The sequence below is a fragment of the Pelophylax lessonae genome, assembly GCF_965119305.1.
Source record: "Pelophylax lessonae genome assembly, chromosome: 8".
Lineage (NCBI taxonomy): Eukaryota > Metazoa > Chordata > Amphibia > Anura > Ranidae > Pelophylax > Pelophylax lessonae.
The window spans coordinates 105958285-105979819 of NC_138775.1; the positions used below are offsets into that span (position 1 = coordinate 105958285).

The window sequence follows — 21535 nt, forward strand, 5'->3', positions numbered from 1 at the left end:
AATGTGTCGCGGCCGACCAAGCGCAATGCAATGGTCTGCGCGCGCTCGTAGGCCGGCTGGGGTGACCACTAGTGTCGCCCAGTCCGGCGTATTTGCTTGAAGATCTCACAGGAAAAAAACACTGGAGAAAACTGCCTAAAAAATATTTTTTCTAAAGAAAAAATCTTGCCAGGACCCAAAAGATCCCAGCAAGGAACTTAGGTCCTTACTCCTGACTAGACAGAAAAAAACTGATGCCTTGTAGCAGAGAGAGGGAGGATATACCCTCAGGGACTGCCCCTAAGGTGGAGCCAGAACGTTTTTTCTTTCTGCCTAGTCCTGCTCCTGCGGAGACAACATAACCCAGTTCTTGTGAATCAAGAAGACTACGTCTGTCAATGAGCGACAGAGAAAATGTCAGTTAGGGGTCCAATCTGTCCGCTGCAATGTCGCAGTCCCGCTAAAAATCGCAGATCCCCACCATTACTAGTCAAAAAAGAAATAAAATTAAAATGCCATAAAGCTTCCTCCTAGTTTGTAGACACGATAACTTTTGCGCAAACCAATGAAAATACGCTTATTGGGATTTTATTTTTTTTACCAAAAATATGTAGCAGAATACAAATTGGCCTAAAAGGATGAAAAACTTACATTTTTACAATTTTTTTGGGAATGTTATATAGTAGAATGTGAAAAACATTTTTTTTTCAAAATTGTCGTTTTTTTATTTTGTTTATAATATTATAAATATTATGTTATCAAAACCACCAAAATAAAGCTCTATTTGTGGGAGAAAAAAAAAAGACATCAATTTTATTTCGGTACAGTGTCGCACGACCGGGCAATTGTCCGTTAAAATAACGCAGTGCCGAATCGCAAAAAATGGCCTGGTCATTAAGGGGAAAATCCTTCTGGTTCAGTACTGGTTAAATGGAACAAAAAGTGACACAGTTAAAACAGAATTCTTTTAACCACTTACCGACCACCCACTGCAGATGTACGTCACTACTTTGACAAAAAAGGAGGGTTTCGGGTTCCTGGAGAACTGGGCCGACTTCTCAGTCGGCCACCGGCTCTTTGGTAGGGACTGATTGCACCTAAATGGGGTGGGTGCAGCCGTACTGGGTGAGAGGATGGCCAAAAAGTTAGAGGGGCTTTTAAACTAGGGAATGGGGGGGGAGGGTACAGATGTAGAATTAGCCAGTGGAAAGCAAGTTTCAGAGGGCAGAAATGGGGGCATTAGCGGTAGGGTGTTCGGAGCTCCTAAACCCAGGGTGGGTACGGGGAAAAATCAAGAGAGCAGCCTAAAAACATCAAATGAGGATAAATGTAACCGATCAAAACTAAGAGGCTTGTATACCAATGCCAGAAGCCTGGCCAACAAGATGGGAGAGCTGGAGCTGCTGATGTTTGAGGAGGACTTAGATTTTGTGGGGATAACTGAGACTTGGTTTGACAGCTCTCATGACTGGATGGCGACCATTCAGGGGTATTCCCTTTATCGCAGGGATAGAGAGGGTAAAAAAGGGGGAGGGGTATGTCTGTATATTAAGAACAGTATACAGGTAAATATGAGGGATGATATTAATAATGGAGCCAAGGACGAGGCAGAATCCCTATGGGTAGAGCTTCAAAGGGAAGGCACGGTGGGGAAGGTAATATTGGGCGTATGCTATAGGTCCCCCAACCAGAGGGAGGAGGGTGAGGCGGACCTCATGTTACAGATAGGATTGGCAGCAAGGATGGGAAATGTCATTATAATGGGGGACTTTAATTATCCGGCTATAGACTGGGCAGAAGGAACCGCGCACTCAGCCAAGGCTCGGCAGTTCCTAAATGTTTTGCAGGACAATTTCATGGGTCAGATGGTGAATGCACCGATAAGAAACAATGCGGTACTTGACCTACTCATTACCAACAATACAGACCTGCTCATGGATATAGAAATACGGGAAAACTTAGGGAACAGTGACCATAGGTCAATTGGTTTCAGTATTAATTACAGTAATAGGAAACACAAGGGTAATATAAGGACGCTGAATTTCAAAAGAGCCAATTTCCCTAAACTGCGCTCGCTGCTAGAAAATATAAAATGGGATAGAATCCTGGGAACAAAGAACACGGAGGAAAAATGGGAGTGCTTCAAGAGCATACTTAACAAGGGGGTGGGCCAGTGCATTCCACAGGGAAATAAATTTAAAAGAGCAAAACTAAACCCTGGGTGGCTAAACTCCAACATAAAAATGTATATTAGAGCTAAAGAAAAGGCCTTCAAAAAATACAAGACTAAGGGGTCATTGGCAGCATTTAAGCACTACAAAGAGTGTAATAAGAAATGTAAAGACGAAATCAGGGCGGCTAAAATAGAACATGAGAGACATATAGCGGAGGAGAGTAAAAAGAACCCCAAGAAGTTCTTTAAGTATATAAACAGTAGGAAAGCGAGGCCAGAGCACATTGGCCCCATAAAAGATGATAAAGGAAAAATGGCCACAGAGGACAGAGAAAAGGCGGAAGTGTTAAATAATTTCTTTTCTTCAGTCTTCACAAAGGAATCGGGGGGCTACACGAACCTTGCTTGTAAGGCCGAACTAAATAATACACCTCAGAAAGTGCCGCCATGGCTAACAGAAGATAGACTTAGAGCTAAACTAGAGAAACTTAACATAAATAAATCCCCGGGACCGGATGGCTTGCACCCGAGGGTTCTTAATGAGCTCAGCCAGGTGATTGCCAGACCATTATTCTTGATCTTTAAGGATAGTTTACAGACGGGTATGGTGCCAGCTGATTGGAAAAAAGCCAACGTGGTACCAATATTTAAAAAGGGGCCGAGATATATCCCGGGTAACTATAGGCCGGTCAGCCTAACATCAGTAGTCTGCAAGATTTTGGAGGGGATGTTAAGGGACCACATACAAGACTTTAGTAATGAAAACGGTATTATAAGTAGTAATCAGCATGGATTCATGAAAAATCGTTCGTGCCAAACCAATCTATTAACCTTCTACGATGAAGTGAGCTGCCACCTAGATAAAGGAAAGCCTGTGGATGTGGTGTATCTGGACTTTGCAAAGGCCTTTGACACCGTTCCCCACAAACGCTTACTGTACAAACTAAGGAAGGTAGGTATGGACCATAAGGTGAGTACCTGGATAGAGAACTGGCTCCAGGGGAGAGTCCAGAGGGTGGTGATTAATGGGGAGTACTCGGATTGGGCGGGTGTGGAAAGTGGGGTCCCCCAGGGTTCTGTCCTGGGACCAATCCTGTTTAATTTATTCATAAATGATCTGGAGGAGGGGATATCTAGTACAATCTCAGTATTTGCGGATGATACTAAACTAGGCATGCCAATATCTTCTATGCAGGATGTGGAAACTTTGCAAGCGGACCTGAACAAAATAACGGGGTGGGCAACTACATGGCAGATGAGATTTAATGTTGAAAAATGTAAAGTAATGCACTTGGGGGCCAGAAACCTGAAAGCAAGCTACTCACTAGGGGGGGGAACCTCTGGGTGAGTCTAGGATGGAAAAGGACTTGGGGGTACTGGTAGACAACAGGCTTGGCAGTGGCATGCAATGCCAAGCCGCCGCAAGCAAAGCCAACAGAATACTGGGTTGTATAAAAAAGGGGATTTACTCCAGAAATAAAGAGATTATTCTCCCGCTCTACGAGACTCTGGTCCGGCCACATCTGGAGTATGCTGTCCAGTTCTGGGCACCGGTCCTCAGGAAGGATGTGCTGGAACTGGAGAAAGTCCAGAGAAGGGCAACAAAAATAATTAGGGGAATGGAGGACATCAGCTATGAGGAAAGACTACAAGCACTGAACCTATTCTCTCTGGAGAAGAGACGATTGAGGGGGGATATGATATCAATGTACAAATACTGTACTGGCGACCCGAGCATAAGGAACAAACTATTCAGAGAAAGGAGATACAATAAGACACGTGGCCACTCGCTAAAACTTGAGGAAAGGCGGTTTAACCTTAAAGTGCGTAAGGGGTTCTTCACTGTAAGAGCGGTAAGGATGTGGAATTCTCTTCCACAAGCAGTCGTATCAGCAGGGAGCATTGATAGTTTCAAAAAACTATTAGATGGACACCTTAAAGACCACAACATACAGGAGTATACAATGTACGGTTAAAAGCAAACACACACACACACATCATAGGTTGAACTGGATGGACTGATGTCTTTTTTCAACCTCACTAACTATGTAACTATGTAGCTAAATACCGTGGTTATGGCAGCAGATAGCTGCCATAACCCCGGTACTTTTAAAAATGGCGGGTGATCGACTTTCAGGTAAGGGTGGTCTCCCAGTGGCAGATTCGCCGCGGGATCACCCTTACGGGGCGGCGGAAGAGGTGACCCCCCTCCCGCCATATCCCGGTCCTTTTCCCCCGCTTATTGGACCCGCCGGCAGTGGGGAAAATGATCCGGTCTCGGATCCTCTTAGACAGGAAGTCGAGTGAGGGCAAGATATTCCTTGTAATAGGAATAAAAATGATCACATTTTTTTTTTTTAACTGTAAAAATCATAAATAAAAAAAAATTAAAGCGCCCTGTCCCCGTTAGCTCGCACACAGAAGCGAATGCATACGGGAGCCCTGCCCATAGATGTAAATGGTGTTCAAACCATACGGAAGGTCGCCTATGGGATTTTTAAGTACCAAAGTTTGTTGCCATTCCGCGAGCATGCGCAATTTTGAAGCATTACATGTTGGGTATCTATTTACTCGGCGTAACATTATCTTTCACATTATAGAAAAAAATTGGGCTAACTTTACTGTTTCCTTATTTTGTAATTTAAAAAAGTGAATTTTTTCCAAAAAAATTGTGTTTGGAAGACCGCTGCGCAAATACGGTGTCATAAAAAATATTGCAACGATCTCCATTTTATTCTCTAGGGTCTCTGCTAAAAAAATATATAATGTTTGGTGGTTCTAAGTAGTTTTCTAGCAAAAAACACTGATTTTAGCTGGTAAACACCAAGTGTCAAAAATAGGCCTGGTCTTAAAGTGGTTAAAAGGGAAATAAAGCAGAGCATGTCCATGAAGCATTTGAAAAAAATTGAATGGGTCACAAAAATACTCTGATAAATATAGATACCTCTATCATTAACAATAGCAGCATCACAACCAAATTATGATTATTATTGGGTAAATAATAAAATGATTAACAATTTTAGGGAGCACAGGTTAATTGAACAAGACAGCCTAGATCACAGGGAACCCAGACATTTTTCAATTCATCATAACAGTTATACAAAAGGTCTCATTTTATTTGGCATTGAGGTCATTCCTGCTAATCTTACAGAAAACAGGATTTTAAGATTATGCCAAACAAAAACATACTGGATATTTGTGTTGAACAATATGGCCCCTAAAGGCCTGAATGGAGAAACCAAAATTCGCTCTATTTTATAGTATTAAGGTAAGAAACTTGTAACAATTTGAGGCAGCAGATGCAGAGTACCTTCTCGTTCTTGGTTACGACCACAGAATATACTTTGTGGTGGCAATCTGTCGCCATCTACAGGTTTCTTTTATGCACATGTCCTGTTTTAGCAAGTAAATAATGTGGCATACTCCACATTTTAGGCCTTATGCACACAGAGCATTAGCTCAGCTCTCCTAAATGCCTTTCCTACTGGCAGCAGCATTTTGGCAGAAAAAAAAACAAAAAACACTTGATGTTTCTATATGCATGTTCCCATGTCCAGACACATTAAAGAACATCAAGAACTTGGGTGTTAATTCTATGCATTGGGCAACATAATAATTTATTCTAGCTATTAAAATAACGCTCAAGCGACTGATGTGCCTAGCATTCATGTGCATTTAGACATGTTTACGCATGCCAAAACGCTGCTGTTCCTGGACACGCTGCCAGTGGATTTGATTTTTTTGCCTCTAAACGCCTATGGGTGCATGGAAACAGAATAACATGCAGAGGCATTCAGACAGGAAAAAAAAAAAAAAACAGACATCTAACAGCAGTGTTAAAAACGCCCAGTGGGCATGAGGGCTAGTATTTTTACTTTTATTTATATTTGTATAAAAGATTTTTAATTGTTTAAAGCTCTGAATACCATTTTACAAAAAAGATTTTATTCTAGTTTCTCTTTATAATCCCCTTTTTTCTTACAGTATATCAAGAGCTAAATGTTGCTATGCATCAACGGTCCTGTTATTGGGAGAGAAAGAGTGTCATCTTTCCTCCAGCCTGTCAGCTTTCCAGAGGAGGATTGAGCTGACATCTTTACTGCACCATTGGCCCAGTTGTCAGTACTCCCCCTTGCCTAAATAGCTGTGTATAGGAGGGATCTACCCCTTATAGTGAATGTATTTTATCTCCTTTTGTTTGCATTCTAAAAATGTACTGTGCCAGATCACTGCGGTTCTTCTTTTTTAGTTTACAAACTACTGCTTGGGAATGTTTCTAGCCTCTATAAAGGAAGACTGCAAACAGTGGATGTACCCGGAAGGTCTCGACGGACTTAGGAGCTCTGACAGATCCTAGAATGGGGACAGTGCCAGTATTGGCTCAATAAGAGAGGAACACCAACTTTTTTGTTTTGGGAGTGATGGCAGAATACGGCGACTCCTCAGAGGTAGGTTTTTCATCAAAGACTGGAGAGATTCCACATTCGACAGAAGCTCGGCAAATGGGAAATCAGATAGCAAATCTGCTGGGGAAGGTGCGGGAATTTAGTTTGAAGCCTCTGAGGTCAGGGTCAGCAAGCAATTGCACTATTTGGCCCATAGAATTCTCCTGAGTGCAGTGAAATCCTCCATAGATAAAGCAAAGAAGGCAGTCATGCCCAAGGAATGTAGATGGACATAATTCCAGGCTGCTGGTTTAGGTCACATCAGTAGGCACACAGTAGGTAGCACCAGAATTGGAATTGGAGTGTGAGTTGGAGGCACCTCGTATGGGACATACTAAAACATTTAATGTGAAAATGGCTTAATGTAGCTTAATGTGTAATAAAGTGCCTAAACCATAACCAATTGCCCTGAAACTTTGCACAGACTAAGTTTTTAACTTTCCTAATATATCCTAGAAGTTTCATGTAGTTTGGTCTTCCAGGAGGCAAACAAGGGACATTAAGCTTGTTTTTTGGGGAGCTTAATGTGGCTTAACGTACAAAAAAGAGCTTACATGTTAACCAATTTCCCCCAAACTTCACACAATAGAAGACTCTATTGATGCTAAGATAGTCTGAAAATTTTAGCTCATTTGGTAAATCACACCAAAAGTTATTCACATTAAGCTATTTTTTTACAATACTAAAACATTTAATGTCCACGGCTTAATGTAAAAAGAGCTTAATGTACCAAAATGTGCCTTAACCTCAACCAATTGTCCTGAAACTTTGCACAGCCCAAGTTCTGCACTTCCCAAAGCTATCCTGGAGGTTTCATCGATTTTGGTCTCCCAGGTGGAAAACTGGAGACATTAAGCTCTTTTTTTGGGGAGCTTAATGTGGCTTAACGTACAAAAAAGAGCTTAGATGTGAACCAATTTCCTCCAAACTTGGCACAATAGAAGAGTCTATCAATTCCAACATATTCTGAAAATTTCAGATCATTTGGTAAATCACACCAAAAGTTATTCACATTAAGCTGTTTTTAGCAATCATAAAAACACGTGGCTTAATGTGAAAAGAGCTTAACGTACCAAAATGTGCCTAAACCTCAACCAATTGTCTTGAAACTTTTCACAGCCCAAGTTCTGCACTTCCCAAAGCTATCCTGGAGGTTTCATCGATTTAGGTCTCCCACATGGAAAACTGGGGACATTAAGCTCTTTTTTTGGGGCGCTTAATGTGGCTTAACGTACAAAAAAGAGCCTAGATGTGAACCAATTTCCCCCAAACTTGGCACAATAGAAGAGCCTATCAATTCCAACATATTCTAAAAATTTCAGATCATTTGGTAAATCACACCAAAAGTTATTCACATTAAGCTCTATATTGCAATCATAAAAACGCATAGCTTAATGTGAAAAGAGCTTAATGTACCAAAATGTGCCTAAACCTCAACCGATTGTCTTGAAACTTTGCACAGCCCAAGTTCTGCACTTCCCAAAGCTATCCTGGAGGTTTCATCGATTTAGGTCTCCCACATGGAAAACTGGGGACATTAAGCTCTTTTTTTGGGGAGCTTAATGTGGCTTAACGTACAAAAAAGAGCTTAGATGTGAACCAATTTCCCCCAAACTTGGCACAATAGAAGAGTCTATCAATTCCAACATATTCTGAAAATTTCAGATCATTTGGTAAATCACACCAAAAGTTATTCACATTAAGCTGTTTTTAGCAATCATAAAAACACGTGGCTTAATGTGAAAAGAGCTTAACGTACCAAAATGTGCCTAAACCTCAACCAATTGTCTTGAAACTTTGCACAGCCCAAGTTCTGCACTTCCCAAAGCTATCCTGGAGGTTTCATCGATTTAGGTCTCCCACATGGAAAACTGGGGACATTAAGCTCTTTTTTTGGGGCGCTTAATGTGGCTTAACGTACAAAAAAGAGCCTAGATGTGAACCAATTTCCCCCAAACTTGGCACAATAGAAGAGCCTATCAATTCCAACATATTCTAAAAATTTCAGATCATTTGGTAAATCACACCAAAAGTTATTCACATTAAGCTCTATATTGCAATCATAAAAACGCATAGCTTAATGTGAAAAGAGCTTAATGTACCAAAATGTGCCTAAACCTCAACCAATTGTCTTGAAACTTTGCACAGCCCAAGTTCTGCACTTCCCAAAGCTATCCTGGAGGTTTCATCGATTTAGGTCTCCCACATGGAAAACTGGGGACATTAAGCTCTTTTTTTGGGGAGCTTAATGTGGCTTAACGTACAAAAAAGAGCTTAGATGTGAACCAATTTCCCCCAAACTTGGCACAATAGAAGAGTCTATCAATTCCAACATATTCTGAAAATTTCAGATCATTTGGTAAATCACACCAAAAGTTATTCACATTAAGCTGTTTTTAGCAATCATAAAAACACGTGGCTTAATGGGAAAAGAGCTTAACGTACCAAAATGTTCCTAAACCGCAACCAATTGTCTTGAAACTTTGCACAGCCCAAGTTCTGCACTTCCCAAAGCTATCCTGGAGGTTTCATCGATTTAGGTCTCCCACATGGAAAACTGGGGACATTAAGCTCTTTTTTTGGGGAGCTTAATGTGGCTTAACGTACAAAAAAGAGCTTAGATGTGAACCAATTTCCCCCAAACTTGGCACAATAGAAGAGTCTATCAATTCCAACATATTCTGAAAATTTCAGATCATTTGGTAAATCACACCAAAAGTTATTCACATTAAGCTGTTTTTAGCAATCATAAAAACACGTGGCTTAATGTGAAAAGAGCTTAACGTACCAAAATGTGCCTAAACCTCAACCAATTGTCTTGAAACTTTGCACAGCCCAAGTTCTGCACTTCCCTCAGCTATCCTGGAGGTTTCATCGATTTTGGTCTCCCACGTAGAAAACTGGGGACATTAAGCTCTTTTTTTGGGGCGCTTAATGTGGCTTAACGTACAAAAAAGAGCCTATATGTGAACCAATTTTCCCCAAACTTGGCACAATAGAATAGTTTATCAATTCCAACATATTCTGAAAATTTCAAATCATTTGGTAAATCACACCAAAAGTTATTCACATTAAGCTGTTTTTAGCAATCATAAAAACACGTGGCTTAATGTGAAAAGAGCTTAACGTACCAAAATGTGCCTAAACCTCAACCAATTGTCTTGAAACTTTTCACAGCCCAAGTTCTGCACTTCCCAAAGCTATCCTGGAGGTTTCATCGATTTAGGTCTCCCACATGGAAAACTGGGGACATTAAGCTCTTTTTTTGGGGCGCTTAACGTGGCTTAACGTACAAAAAAGAGCCTAGATGTGAACCAATTTCCCCCAAACTTGGCACAATAGAAGAGCCTATCAATTCCAACATATTCTAAAAATTTCAGATCATTTGGTAAATCACACCAAAAGTTATTCACATTAAGCTCTATATTGCAATCATAAAAATGCATAGCTTAATGTGAAAAGAGCTTAACGTACCAAAATGTGCCTAAACCTCAACCAATTGTCTTGAAACTTTTCACAGCCCAAGTTCTGCACTTCCCAAAGCTATCCTGGAGGTTTCATCGATTTAGGTCTCCCACATGGAAAACTGGGGACATTAAGCTCTTTTTTTGGGGCGCTTAATGTGGCTTAACGTACAAAAAAGAGCCTAGATGTGAACCAATTTCCCCCAAACTTGGCACAATAGAAGAGCCTATCAATTCCAACATATTCTAAAAATTTCAGATCATTTGGTAAATCACACCAAAAGTTATTCACATTAAGATCTATATTGCAATCATAAAAACGCATAGCTTAATGTGAAAAGAGCTTAATGTACCAAAATGTGCCTAAACCTCAACCAATTGTCTTGAAACTTTGCACAGCCCAAGTTCTGCACTTCCCAAAGCTATCCTAGAGGTTTCATCGATTTAGGTCTCCCACATGGAAAACTGGGGACATTAAGCTCTTTTTTTGGGGAGCTTAATGTGGCTTAACGTACAAAAAAGAGCTTAGATGTGAACCAATTTCCCCCAAACTTGGCACAATAGAAGAGTCTATCAATTCCAACATATTCTGAAAATTTCAGATCATTTGGTAAATCACACCAAAAGTTATTCACATTAAGCTGTTTTTAGCAATCATAAAAACACGTGGCTTAATGGGAAAAGAGCTTAACGTACCAAAATGTTCCTAAACCGCAACCAATTGTCTTGAAACTTTGCACAGCCCAAGTTCTGCACTTCCCAAAGCTATCCTGGATGTTTCATCGATTTAGGTCTCCCACATGGAAAACTGGGGACATTAAGCTCTTTTTTTGGGGAGCTTAATGTGGCTTAACGTACAAAAAAGAGCTTAGATGTGAACCAATTTCCGCCAAACTTGGCACAATAGAAGAGTCTATCAATTCCAACATATTCTGAAAATTTCAGATCATTTGGTAAATCACACCAAAAGTTATTCACATTAAGCTGTTTTTAGCAATCATAAAAACACATGGCTTAATGTGAAAAGAGCTTAACGTACCAAAATGTGCCTAAACCTCAACCAATTGTCTTGAAACTTTTCACAGCCCAAGTTCTGCACTTCCCAAAGCTATCCTGGAGGTTTCATCGATTTAGGTCTCCCACATGGAAAACTGGGGACATTAAGCTCTTTTTTTGGGGCGCTTAATGTGGCTTAACGTACAAAAAAGAGCCTAGATGTGAACCAATTTCCCCCAAACTTGGCACAATAGAAGAGCCTATCAATTCCAACATATTCTAAAAATTTCAGATCATTTGGTAAATCACACCAAAAGTTATTCACATTAAGCTCTATATTGCAATCATAAAAATGCATAGCTTAATGTGAAAAGAGCTTAATGTACCAAAATGTGCCTAAACCTCAACCAATTGTCTTGAAACTTTGCACAGCCCAAGTTCTGCACTTCCCAAAGCTATCCTGGAGGTTTCATCGATTTAGGTCTCCCACATGGAAAACTGGGGACATTAAGCTCTTTTTTTGGGGAGCTTAATGTGGCTTAACGTACAAAAAAGAGCTTAGATGTGAACCAATTTCCCCCAAACTTGGCACAATAGAAGAGTCTATCAATTCCAACATATTCTGAAATTTTCAGATCATTTGGTAAATCACACCAAAAGTTATTCACATTAAGCTGTTTTTAGCAATCATAAAAACACGTGGCTTAATGGGAAAAGAGCTTAACGTACCAAAATGTTCCTAAACCGCAACCAATTGTCTTGAAACTTTGCACAGCCCAAGTTCTGCACTTCCCAAAGCTATCCTGGAGGTTTCATCGATTTAGGTCTCCCACATGGAAAACTGGGGACATTAAGCTCTTTTTTTGGGGAGCTTAATGTGGCTTAACGTACAAAAAAGAGCTTAGATGTGAACCAATTTCCCCCAAACTTGGCACAATAGAAGAGTCTATCAATTCCAACATATTCTGAAAATTTCAGATCATTTGGTAAATCACACCAAAAGTTATTCACATTAAGCTGTTTTTAGCAATCATAAAAACACGTGGCTTAATGTGAAAAGAGCTTAACGTACCAAAATGTGCCTAAACCTCAACCAATTGTCTTGAAACTTTGCACAGCCCAAGTTCTGCACTTCCCTCAGCTATCCTGGAGGTTTCATCGATTTTGGTCTCCCACGTAGAAAACTGGGGACATTAAGCTCTTTTTTTGGGGCGCTTAATGTGGCTTAACGTACAAAAAAGAGCCTATATGTGAACCAATTTTCCCCAAACTTGGCACAATAGAAGAGCCTATCAATTCCAACATATTCTGAAAATTTCAAATCATTTGGTAAATCACACCAAAAGTTATTCACATTAAGCTCTATTTTGCAATCCTAAAAACGCATAGCTTTATGTGAAAAGAGCTTAACGTACCAAAATGTGCCTAAACCTCAACCAATTGTCTTGAAACTTTGCACAGCCCAAGTTCTGCACTTCCCAAAGCTATCCTGGAGGTTTCATCGATTTTGGTCTCCCACGTGGAAAAATGGGGACATTAAGCTCTTTTTTTGGGGCACTTAATGTGGCTTAACGTACAAAAAAGAGCTTAGATGTGAACCAATTTCCCCCAAACTTGGCGCAATAAAAGAGCCTATCAATTCCAACATATTCTAAAAATTTCAGATCATTTGGTAAATCACACCAAAAGTTATTCACATTAAGCTCTATTTTGCAATCATAAAAACACATAGCTTAATGTGAAAAGAGCCCAAGTTCTGCACTTCCCAAAGCTATCCTGGAGGTTTCATCGATTTTGGTCTCCCACATGGAAATTGGTTCACATCTATGCTCTTTTTTGTACGTTAAGCCACATTAAGCTCCCCAAAAAAAGAGCTTAATGTCCCCAGTTTTCCGTGTGGTAGACCAAAATCGATGAAACCTCCAGGATAGCTGAGGGAAGTGCAGAACTTGTGCTGTGCAAAGTTTCAAGACAATTGGTTGAGGTTTAGGCACATTTTGGTACGTTAAGCTCTTTTCACATTAAGCTATGCGTTTTTATGATTGCAAAATAGAGCTTAATGTGAATAACTTTTGGTGTGATTTACCAAATGATCTGAAATTTTCAGAATATGTTGGAATTGATAGGCTCTTTTATTGCTCCAAGTTTGGGGGAAATTGGTTCACATCTAAGCTCTTGTTTGTACGTTAAGCCACATTAAGCTCCCCAAAAAAAGAGCTTAATGTCCCCAGTTTTCCGTGTGGGAGACCAAAATCGATGAAACCACCAGGATAGCTTTGGGAAGTGCAGAACTTGGGCTGTGCAAAGTTTCAAGACAATTGGTTGAGGTTTAGGCACATTTTGGTACATTAAGCTCTTTTCACATTAGCTAAGGACATTAAACGTTTTAGTATTGTACAAAAAGAGCTTAATGTGAATAACTTTTACTGTAATTTATCAAATGATCTGAAACTTTCAGAATATGTTGGAATAGATAGACGCTTCTATTGTGCCAAGTTTGGGGGAAATTGGTTCACATCTAAGCTCTTTTTTGTACGTTAAGCCACATTAAGCTCCCCAAAAAAAGAGCTTAATGTCCCCAGTTTTCCATGTGGGAGACCTAAATCGATGAAACCTCCAGGATAGCTTATGGAAGTGCAGAACTTGGGCTGTGCAAAGTTTCAAGACAATTGGTTGAGGTTTAGGCACATTTTGGTACGTTAAGCTCTTTTCACATTAAGCCACGTGTTTTTATGATTGCTAAAACAGCTTAATGTGAATAACTTTTGGTGTGATTTACCAAATGATCTGAAATTTTCAGAATATGTTGGAATAGATAGACTCTTCTATTGTGCCAAGTTTGGGGGAAATTGGTTCACATCTAAGCTCTTGTTTGTACGTTAAGCCACATTAAGCTCCCCAAAAAAAGAGCTTAATGTCCCCAGTTTTCCATGTGGGAGACCTAAATCGATGAAACCTCCAGGATAGCTTTGGGAAGTGCAGAACTTGGGCTGTGCAAAGTTTCAGGACAATTGGTTGAGGTTAAGGCACATTTTGGTACATTAAGCTCTTTTTACATTAAGCCGTGGACATTAAACGTTTTAGTATTGTAAAAAAATAGCTTAATGTGAATAACTTTTGGTGTGATTTACCAAATGAGCTAAAATTTTCAGACTATCTTAGCATCAATAGAGTCTTCTATTGTGTGAAGTTTGGGGGAAATTGGTTAACATCTAAGCTCTTTTTTGTACGTTAAGCCACATTAAGCTCCCCAAAAAACAAGCTTAATGTCCCTTGTTTGCCTCCTGGAAGACCAAACTACATGAAACTTCTAGGATATATTAGGAAAGTTAAAAACTTAGTCTGTGCAAAGTTTCACACACATTAAGCTACATTAAGCCATTTTCACATTAAATGTTTTAGTATGTCCCCCTCGTATAGCGAAACTGTCCCTGCCTAGGTCTAGAATCAGATATGCTGCGCTGCAGAGCAGAAAGGCAACAAAGCTCAAGGAAAGAAGCAAGGCTTCAGGGATTTAAGAATCCAAATGATTAAAAGCAGGTGCAGGGTTTAGATGACTATAAGAACAGACCAAGGATTGTGACTCTTGCAAGCAGGATCAGCAGCAGGAAGGTGCTTGCGCAATGCTACAAGGGAAGAGTGCAGAGCACGAGCATGACACATCACAAATCGCTTAGTCCTTCAGCAATAACTCATTCTGAGCAAAAAACAATGGAAAGCAGGAAATCTGAAGCCACTCACACCAAATAACAAATTAGCTTCCAGTGCTCAGCTAGAATGGCCCACTTAAAAGACAGGGCAAGCTCCATAGTGATCCCATGGATTTGGATCTCTAAAGTGCTCTGCAGCTAAACTTTTCCCATTGTGCGTGGTCTAACAGACTTCTGGGTACAGGGTCAAGAGAAGTCTGTTTATGGCACTCCAAAGTCAAATTTAGGAAAGGTGGATCCTAAACGCTGCTATGTACACCTGTTCAATTGCTTGGTAACACAAAAATGACAATGAGTTTAGTGTACTCCAATAGCCTCCAGTCACCAGATCGCAATCTAACAGAGCACCTTTGGGATGTGGTGGAATGGGAGTTTTGCATCATAGATGTGTAGCCGACAAATCTGCAGCATCCGCGTGATGCTCTCATGTTAATATGGACCAAAATCTCTGAGGCTTGTTTACAACACCTTGCTGAATTTATGCCATGAAAAATTAAGGCAGTTCTGAAGGCAAAAATGGGTCCAACTCAATACAAGAAAGGTGTAGCTAATAAGGTGGCTGATGCCTGAGAACAGCAATGAAGCAGGAAAAAGAAAAAAGTTAGTAAAAACGTAGAAACTTTTCTCAGCTCAAGACATGATGTCCTTACTCAATGGACAATAGCAAAAAAAAACTGAGGCATGCTGAGAGCAGGAAGGGTTATCCTGGGCTAGCCTAAAATTTGTTTGCCAGTGTCCAATCATAGTTACATAGTTAGTGAGGTTAAAAAAGACATCAGTCCATCCAGTTCAACCTATGATGTGTGTGTGTGTGTATACTGTTAACTGTACATTGTATACCCCTGTATGTTGTGGTCTTTAAGGTGCCCATCTAATAGTTTTTTGAAACTATCAATGCTCCCTGTTGATACGACTGCTTGCGGAAGAGAATTCCACATCCTTACTGCTCTTACAGTGAAGAACCCCCTGCGTATTTTAAGGTTAAACCGCCTTTCCTCTAGTTTTAGTGACTGGCCACGTGTCTTATTGTATTCCCTTTCTTTGAATAGGTTTTCCATATGCTAGGGTCGCCAGTACAGTATTTGTACATTGATATCATATCCCCCCTCAATCGTCTCTTCTCCAGAGAGAATAGGTTCAGTGCTTGTAGTCTTTCCTCATAGCTGATGTCCTCCATTCCCCTAATTATTTTTGTTGCCCTTCTCTGGATTTTCTCCAGTTCCAGCACATCCTTCCTGAGGACCAGTGCCCAGAACTGGACAGCATACTCCAGATGTGGCTGGACCAGAGTCTTGTAGAGTGGGACAATAATCTCTTTATTTCTGGAGTGAATCCCCTTTTTTAAACATCCCAGTATTCTGCTGGCTTTGCTTGCAGTGGCTTGGCATTGCATGCCACTGCCAAGCCTGTTGTCTACCAGTACCCCCAGGTCCTTTTCCATCCTAGACTCACCCAGAGGTCCCCCCCTAGTGTCCATATCTGTGATGGGGGGGGCGCACTAGGAGCTTCTGCCTTCACCTGGTTGACAGGAGTGAAGGTCATTCTCCCTCCTGTTATTGCACAATGCATGATTTATGGACTCCTCTGTTCCAGCCACTTATCTCTCCTACAGCCGTTAATCACTTCTCTCCTTCCAAGCTCCCCTCCCCCTGTTGGTTTGTTCTCCTTCCCGGCCAGGTCACTTGAGTTGGTAACTTTCACTTTGTCCGTCTCCTCCCTCTCGCACTTGTCTTTATCTTCCCTGCACAATCGTAAGTCTGCAGCGATTCTTGTGCTCCTCTCTACTGTTCACATTAACCCATCATCTACTTCTATCTTTCAGCTGTCCCCTCCATAAATCTGTACTGTATGTCCTGCAGCCTCTGGTCCCAGCTCTGAGCATTTCAAGCAGCCATTTAGCTGACCCTGTCCTGTCCCAAAATGCAGCCTTAGCACTTTCTCGACAGTCCTTCACTCTGCTCTTCATTAACATATATTACAACCCAGACCACCCAGACCCCCCCCCCCCCATTCACTCTCTTAGCCCTAATAACTGGTGAACTGTGGTTTGGCCAGTGTGATTGTATGTGCGTTTCACCTGGATCTTAGGTGCATTTCTATTGAATTTCTATTACAAAGTGCGTTTTCATGAAAGCGCTTTAAAGTCCTGCATGCTGCATCTTTGATGCGGCTTCAGAAAACGCACTGTGTAATAGAATTCAATAGAAGTGCACTTAAAATCCAGGTAAAATGCACATACAAGCACACTGTTATTAATATTTATTTGTGCAACTTCTGCATTCATGCAAAAACATTTAACAGTGTCATTTTATAAAAATATTTTTTGAGGGCACATTTAGGGGCGGGGCAGGGTAGGGGTTAGGTGGGGCAACTGGTGGCGAGTAACCCTTAAGGCCTGGCTAGTAGCCCAGGACTTGAAATTTTGAGCCCTGCTGTAGGTCAATGCACTTTGCTGGCAGCTTCAATAAGAAACAATTCCAAACACTAATTAAGTTCTATACTCACACTAACTTGCACATTGCTATAGAAATAAAAAATGAGTTTTTGAAAATCCAAGATAAGCTTACTTGAAAAGTCTCTTTTTATATTGAGAGTTCTGCCGGTCTGTTGCTGACCATGCCTTCTAACAACGTCCTGGATACCCTGAATGCTTTGCAGCTTCTGCTCTGCCATTTACTTTCAACGTATAAGGACTACATATCCTTTGGTATCTTGCTTCTTTTAAGCAATGATTCCTGTAAGGATTGTGCATCCTGGAACTCCTCCTCTAAGCACCTTTGTAGTTCAGAGGGCAGACTCTAAATTCTGTCAAACAGCAGTGCCTACTCAGAGGTCATAGTGAATATGTGTCAAAGAATTAAGGAAAGTAAATGTACTGGAATCTTCACAAAGTTCACAAACTTCAATATTGTTCAGATTTATAGGAGTAGACTATACATAATTGAAACACACTGCTCAAAAAATTTAAGGAACAATTTTTAATCAGAGTATAGCATCAAGTCAGAATAAAATCCATGGATATTGAGATGGGTCAGTTAAGAAGCAGGGGGGGTTGTTAATCAGTTTCAGCTGCTTTTGTGTTACAAAAAATTAACAGGTGCACTGGATGGGCAACACTGAGACCACCTTCAAAAGAGGAATGGTTTTACAGGTGGAGACCACTGACTTTTTTTTTCCCCTACTCATCTTTTCTGAATGTTGTTCACTAGTTTTGCATTTGGCTAGCGTCAGTATCACTACTGGCAGCATAAGGTGATACCCGGACCCTATAAAAGGTTGCACAGGCAGTCCAACTCCTCCAGGATGGCACATCAATATGTGCCATTGTCAGAAGGTTTGCTGTGTCTTCCAGCACAGTCTCACGAGCATGGAGGAGATTCCAGACGACAGGCAGTTACTATAGGAGAAGTGGACAGGGACATAGAAGGTCCTTACCCCATCAGCAGGACTGGTATCTGCTCCTGTGTACAAGGAGGAACATGATGAGCACTGCCAGAGCCCTACAAAATTACTTCTAGCAGGCCACTGGTGTGAATGTCTCTGACCAAACAATTAGAAAAAGACTTCATGAGGGTGGCCTGAGGGCCCGGTGTCCTCTAGTGGGCCCTGTACTCACTGCCTGGCACCATGGAGCACGATTGGCATTTACCATTGAACACCAGAATTGGCATTCCGCCACTGGCGCCCTGTGCTTTTCACAGATGACAGCAGGTTCATCCTGAGCAAATGTGACAGACATGAAAGGATCTGGAGAAGCAATGGAGAATGTTATGCTGCCTGTAAGATCGTTCAGTATGACCAGTTTGGTGGTGGGTCAGTGATGGTCTGGGGAGGCATATCCATGGAAGGACGAAAAGGACCTCTACAGGCTATATAATGGCACCCTGACTGCCATTCGGTATCGGCATAATATCCTTGGACCCATTGTCAGACCCTACATAGGTCCTGGGTTCCTCCTGATGCACGACAATGCCCACCCTCATGTTGGAAGAGTATGCAGCCAGTTCCTGGAGGATGAAGGAATTGATACCATTGATTGGCCCCCCACACTCGCCTGACCTAAATCCAATAGAACACTTCTGGAACTTTACGTTTCGGTCCATCCAACGCCGCCAGGTTGCACCTCAGTCTGTTCAGGAGCTCAGCGATAACCTGGTCCAGATCTGGGAGGAAATACCCCAGGGCACCATCCGTAGTCTCATGTTAACAGGCATGCATACAAGCACATGGGAGCCATACAAAATACTGAGCACAATTTTGAGTTGCTGCAATGAAATTTCAGTAAAATGGAATAGCCTGCTGCATTTTCGGGGTGTCTTTGAATGCAGCCCTCTGTAGGTTGATCATTTTAATTTCCATCAAATGACGTGGCATCCTTTCATTCCTAACACATTACCCATCCATATCAGTATAGATAGCCAGGATATTTTTCCCAATTGAGATCTGATGTGTTTTCAAAGTGTTCCTTTAATTCTTTTTTTTTTTTAAGCAGTGTACAATGTGGAAAAACAGGGTTTTACATTTTGACCACAGATACGCTTTACCAGGTGAATGCTAAGGTTGTGCAGGAAACATTTTCAAATCCACCCAGTTAAGCTTAGTCTGCATTTCTTACTGCATTGATGTTGGCAATACTGCAGTGCTCCAGTTCATGTATTTAATTCAGAAGATCAAACACCTGCAACTATAAAGATTTAGCTAGCAAGCAGGCCAAAATGAAAATTATAACTATGCACAGGCTTTGTCCCTTCACTCAATTTAGAAGCAAAAAGGAAATCCCCTCACTAAACACAGCATGGAATTTACAAGACTATTATGCATTTAGATAATCACTGTGTTATTTAACAAGTTGGGTAATCACTGAGGCCATTTGAGGATGTTTTGATTGGTTAGTCCAATACCCTAATTGTTGATTTATTAATTTTTTTGCAAATATAAACTTTATTGAAGTTAGAGTGGGGTAGTCCGCCAGCGTGTGGCACCACAGTACAGGAAGAGAGAAATCAACACATCTTAAGTTACCAAACCAGGGGTACATGAAAATTCACAGTGTGACACAAATGCAAACTCAACAGAATAAGGATAACAGCGACCTCTCTCTCCCCAAGAGAAAGAAGGGCTGGGTCGTTTTGGATCTCAAATTCAGTGAATTTTTGAATGATCCTCCTGACTTCTGTCCAAAAGCAAGCCAGCCTGGGGCAGGATCAAAAGATGTTGAGTATCGTGCCCATTGCTTCCTGACAGCGCCAACAGCGGTCCGTGGCATCAGGAAAGAATCTATGCAACCTGAAGGGAGTGAAGTACCATCTCGTCAAAATTTTAAAATTAGTTTCCTGAAACCTGGTACAACGTGAAGATTGAAAGGTGAATCTGATCATATATCATAGCTGGTCAGTAGTGAAGGTGCAATGTAGGTCTTCTTCCCACTTTCTAAAGCACGTTAGCTAAAATGGGTCTTGGGGCGTATTTAGAAGGAAGTACATTTGGGATAGGGGTTGAGGTAGGTTTCCCGTATCCGAACAGAGCTGTTCGAAAGGTGTAAGCTGGCGGCCGTAGCCCTGAGGATTTGGGATGGAGTGTAGGAAATGATGGAGTTGTAGGGCATTCCAAAAGGGAAGTCTAAATGGTCCTGCAGTACTTATCAATGTCCCTATCGAAGGCCAGGAGTCATTTTCCAGAAAATGAGATGCCTGAAAGAAGCCCCTCCAAAGGAGGGCCATGAAGGGGTGGGTATCGACACCCGGTCGAAATTGCGGGTTCCCCAAAATGGGGACTAATTGTTGATTTTCACAGGAATATTCGTGGCCATGGTTTTATCGAGATACAGGTTAGGGTGTATAGCTAAAAGTACATAATATAAAAAGCTACTATAACTTCACAAAAAATTCTTCCATTTCTTATATCAACAGATAAAAGAAAAATATATTGCTTCCTATGTAGAAATCACCAACCGAAAAGGAACTGTACCAACCTTTGTTCTCCTTCATGTACGTCCAGGTGTCTTTCTCCTCTGAGCTGTGTGCAAAAGTGCAGTTTCCAATATATTGGCACTTCTTCCCATTCTGCACATGGACACAAATCTGTGTGTAAGAGGAGTAAATGGCTTATCTTATTAGAATCTTGAAAATTATTCTGCAATAACATTCGGTTATCCTAAAGTTTTACTAAACCACAAAAGTAAAAATCAGTCTGTTTATGCAGTAAAGCATGCTGTTATACTCACTGTGGAACCTAAGGGATTAATCCTCTGCATTGTGTAAAAACGATTTTGTGTGACAAACCAACACAAAGTGGCACATAACTGTGAAGTGGAAGTAAAACAATAATAGAATTTTTTGTAAGAGCTTAACGTAAAATTCTTTTCTCTGAGTCCTCTGACAGTCGCCGCCCACTCATTCCCAATTCAGTTTGGTAGCAAGCAGTAGATAGTCCATGAACCCCAAAAAGAGGGGTTGGGGGGCGGCGACTGTCAGAGGACTCAGAGAAAATAATTTTACGGTAATTTCTTACAAAAATTATATTTTCTCTTACGTCCTCTGACAGTCGCCGCCCACTCATACAGTCTTCACTTATGGGATGTCCCAAAGCAGTGTAGACATGAGGGGTGGGAAACGCAACCGTCTCAAAGGTAATGAAGCACCCAAAGTCAGATAAAAGAACCGTATCTGAACCAGAAAGGGAACCCACTGGGTAACAGGAAAGCTCAACAGGAGTGAACAAACCCAGGAAGGCAAAATAACCAAGGGGGAAAAAAACCCAACAGGAGGG

General features: G+C 41.1%; 1 protein-coding gene across 1 annotated transcript in view; it reads right to left on the reverse strand.

The window, feature by feature from the left end:
* Positions 1 to 21535, reverse strand: part of LOC309561587 (zinc finger CCCH domain-containing protein 7B-like) — a 604923-nt gene that overhangs the window by 69316 nt on the left and 514072 nt on the right. Inside the window, exon 20 of the mRNA XM_082265580.1 lies at positions 20739 to 20847. Within this exon, the coding sequence (XP_082121706.1) occupies positions 20739 to 20847 (109 nt within the window). The remainder of the gene's footprint in view (positions 1 to 20738; positions 20848 to 21535) is intronic.